Raw genomic sequence first — 3263 nt, 5'->3', positions numbered from 1 at the left:
AAAATTCTTATACACTCACCAGTCACTCTATTAGTTATGCCTGCTCAACTGCTCATTAATGTAAATACCTAAACAGCCAATCACGTGGCAACAACTTGTGCTGCTGAGGTTTAACCCAGGCATCAGAATGCAGAAGAAAGTTGATGTTAGTGACTTTGAATGTGTCATGGCTCTGTTTTCGTGTGGCACAAAAACACTGACATTTACCTGAGGTGCAGTGAGAGGCCCGTGCCTGCTTGCTGTGTGCTACGGTGGAAAGAGGAAGCCAGCGGCAAAGTACACATTTGATCACAGGTTTTAAAGTGGTTGACACCAGCCACTACTCATCAAACTGCAACAAGTGAAATTCTCGAATCAAGAACTCCCTTCACTTTTACCTTTTGTCACGAACAGAGTGCTCCAGAGCTGTCTTTAATTGGTTGAGCGGCAGACGTGAGCACACACCCTCTGAGAAATGTTTTGGATTGACTGCACAATACAACATGGTCATAGTAATCAAAAGGTTATCGAGGCACTATGTATAATTCAGAATTGGGTAGATTTAGCCATTTGTAAACTGTTGCAAAAAACAAATGTGTACATTGGTAGTGGTGCAAACAGTAAGAGTAAAGTCGTCATTGGTCGTCTGCACTTGTTGATGTGGTAATACATTTTCCGTGAAGTACTGCACCCGTCTACCACCAACAGACTCTCCTGCTGCTCTTCTTTTTGGTTCTGTTTCTATATTATGTTAATTTAATTTGTTTAATGCTACTGTAATTAACTATTATTACACAAAAATACTTTAAATTAACAAAAAACAAGTTCACCCAGAAAACATCTATTAGCCTGATTGGACAATAGACAGCTAACCACATCACAGGGCTTAAAGGTGTACCTTCAATCTATCTACTAAATATTCAATCTTCCAACTATTGAACGGAGCACTTGTAGATGCGACTAATGCCAACTGTTACTTTATGTGAAGCATAAATGTATCATATGTCAGATAAAATGTGATTACCTATTGTAGAAAAAGACATAAATATCAGTCTATTCTTAAACATTGCTGTGCTTTGTGGTCTCTGTCTGAAGTAGACATTACTGTGTTTAAAAACTGCATCACTGGCTGCAGTCAATATTATTTCAAAATAATACACAAGACAAAGTAATTCTATTTGGGCTCATAACCCATTATTTTATTTGTTTATTTACAAATGTCATGTTAAAGAAACACACACAGACAGAAATACAGTAAAAGGTACATGATAAATATTATCCAATCAGATGGTCTACAGGCTGTGGATGATTGTCCGGTTCTTCAGGTTCTGGACGTACTCTTTGGCCTGGTCAAAGCTCGTCTTCTCCTCGATCTGGGGCGGCGAGCCCTCCACCAGCTTCACAAAGTAGTGACAGTTAACTTTGTCCATGATGCCAAACATCCCCCTGCCGTGGTAACGGATCCACTTCAGGTACTTCCCTTTGCCGGAGTAGGACTCAGCTGCAGGAGGAGGGGAGAGGTGGGTTATTAAAGAGGGGATGAGATATAAAGAGAGAGAGCGATAAGGTACAGAATACTCGTTTAATTTGTAGAGGTGCCTTTGAATGAAAACTGGTCAAAATAACAATGTGTGCTGAGTTTAGGCTTATCTGTGATAACGTGCTCAACTCCACATAAATTACCCACTCTGCACGCCATCTGAACTCAAAGGTAATCTACTGCTCTTACCGGCTCACCCTCCTACTGAAGGTCATTTCCCCCGTTCTGAAGTAGTGATGCACTGATCACACTTTTTCAGTCCAGACACCAATACAGATATCTGGGCTTTGGCTGATAGAGTACCGATCTGAACTAGCTGTATGCCTCACTGTGAGGGAGTGACTGGGATCAGTCTTTTATGTGGACGCAACATTAGGCTTGACTTAAGCATTTCTTTACTCCCTTTGTTAAACAAAATGTAACAAATAAATACATACAGTTTTTTACAATACAATAAACACAATTTTGATTGTTTTGTTTTGTTTAGCAAAATCCAACACACGAATAGCACAATCACAAACCCAATTAGCAAAACACCTTAGCTCCTTTGCAAAATGAACCACTCTTGTAAAAACTATACACTAACTTATCAAAACCATATTCTTTTACCATATGAAACACACACGTTGCATATGACTTAATTCTGTTTGCACCAGTTACACTCTGCTGTTGAAAACCTTAAACACTTTCGGCTAATTCTGCTTCTAAGTGCATAGAGTAGTATGGGTGAAGCACACAGTGAATTTGCAAAACATTGCTCGGATTTGCACAACTGTAAACACAATGTCTGCGCACACTTTTTGCAAAACAATACACACAGTGAACACTAAACACACTTGTATGCATTACTGTAGAAACCACACAGGACACAAGACTAATGCTGTTGACAATGTTATTTTTTTTTTCCATATGCTCAAGGCAACAAGCCAACAAAAAAAACATTTCCCAGTTTTCATGAACATAACATGAACAAAAAAAGAACCCCCCCTCTTCCTCTTCCTTCCATTTTGGTTAAGTTTGGTGAACTCACCTGCTGCATTTTTATTGTGCTAAACCTGATTGGTGTGTCTACAATTAAGCAATCTTGTGTTTGCACACCTGATGGCAGTGTTCAAGCAACTGGCTCATGGGTGTGGTAATTTGATAGTCAGTGCTTTAGAATTGCAAGGAAGTGACATCTTGATATACTTCTGTGTCTAATGCATAGACGTGTGTGTTAGTGTTTCAAATCACTGTGTGTATTGTTTTGCACAAAGTGTGAACGGACTCATTGTGCTTACAGTGGTGCAAATCTGGGGCCGAGTTTTGCTCCTTGAGTGTAAGGTTTTGATAATTGGGCAAAACTTTAGATTTTAGTGTTTATTGTATCGTAAAAAACTGTAAATTAAAAAATAAAACATTAATTTTAAATCCAGCTACCGGAGGTTTTAATTAATAATGAAAAGTTAAATGACACTGTAGTGTTTCCCATCAACATTAAATAAAGATACATAGGTTGATTTGTACTCTACATTGTGATTTTTGACCGCCATCTCTTAGAGCTTCCTCAAGAACCTGAACGAAAAAGAAAAAAAAAAAGGCGCTGTGACATCTATAAATATACTATCTAGTGCATTGGTGTGATGGGAATGCTGTCAAATCAATGCATAATACACAACTCTAGAAATAAAAAATAAGAGCCGTGAAATTGGAAACATTGTTATCATATGGAATTTGAGGAAAATATCCGTGACTGTGTGTCTCA

General features: G+C 38.4%; 1 protein-coding gene across 1 annotated transcript; it reads right to left on the bottom strand.

Moving 5' to 3' along the window:
• Positions 1-1204: 1204 nt before the first annotated feature.
• On the bottom strand, positions 1205-3051 carry LOC129116426 (39S ribosomal protein L22, mitochondrial-like). The gene is made up of 3 exons (XM_054627329.1): positions 3010-3051; positions 1823-1826; positions 1205-1480 (listed from the first exon to the last, which is right to left on the bottom strand). The coding sequence occupies exons 1-3, from the start codon at positions 3049-3051 to the stop codon at positions 1272-1274; spliced, it is 255 nt and encodes an 84-aa protein (XP_054483304.1). The 3' UTR covers positions 1205-1271.
• Between the last annotated feature and the right edge of the window lie 212 nt (positions 3052-3263).

This window comes from Anoplopoma fimbria, unplaced genomic scaffold (assembly GCF_027596085.1).
Source record: "Anoplopoma fimbria isolate UVic2021 breed Golden Eagle Sablefish unplaced genomic scaffold, Afim_UVic_2022 Un_contig_8567_pilon_pilon, whole genome shotgun sequence".
Taxonomy (NCBI): domain Eukaryota; kingdom Metazoa; phylum Chordata; class Actinopteri; order Perciformes; family Anoplopomatidae; genus Anoplopoma; species Anoplopoma fimbria.
The sequence above is the reverse complement of the archived record's forward strand: the minus strand, read 5'-3'. Positions and strand labels throughout refer to the sequence as shown.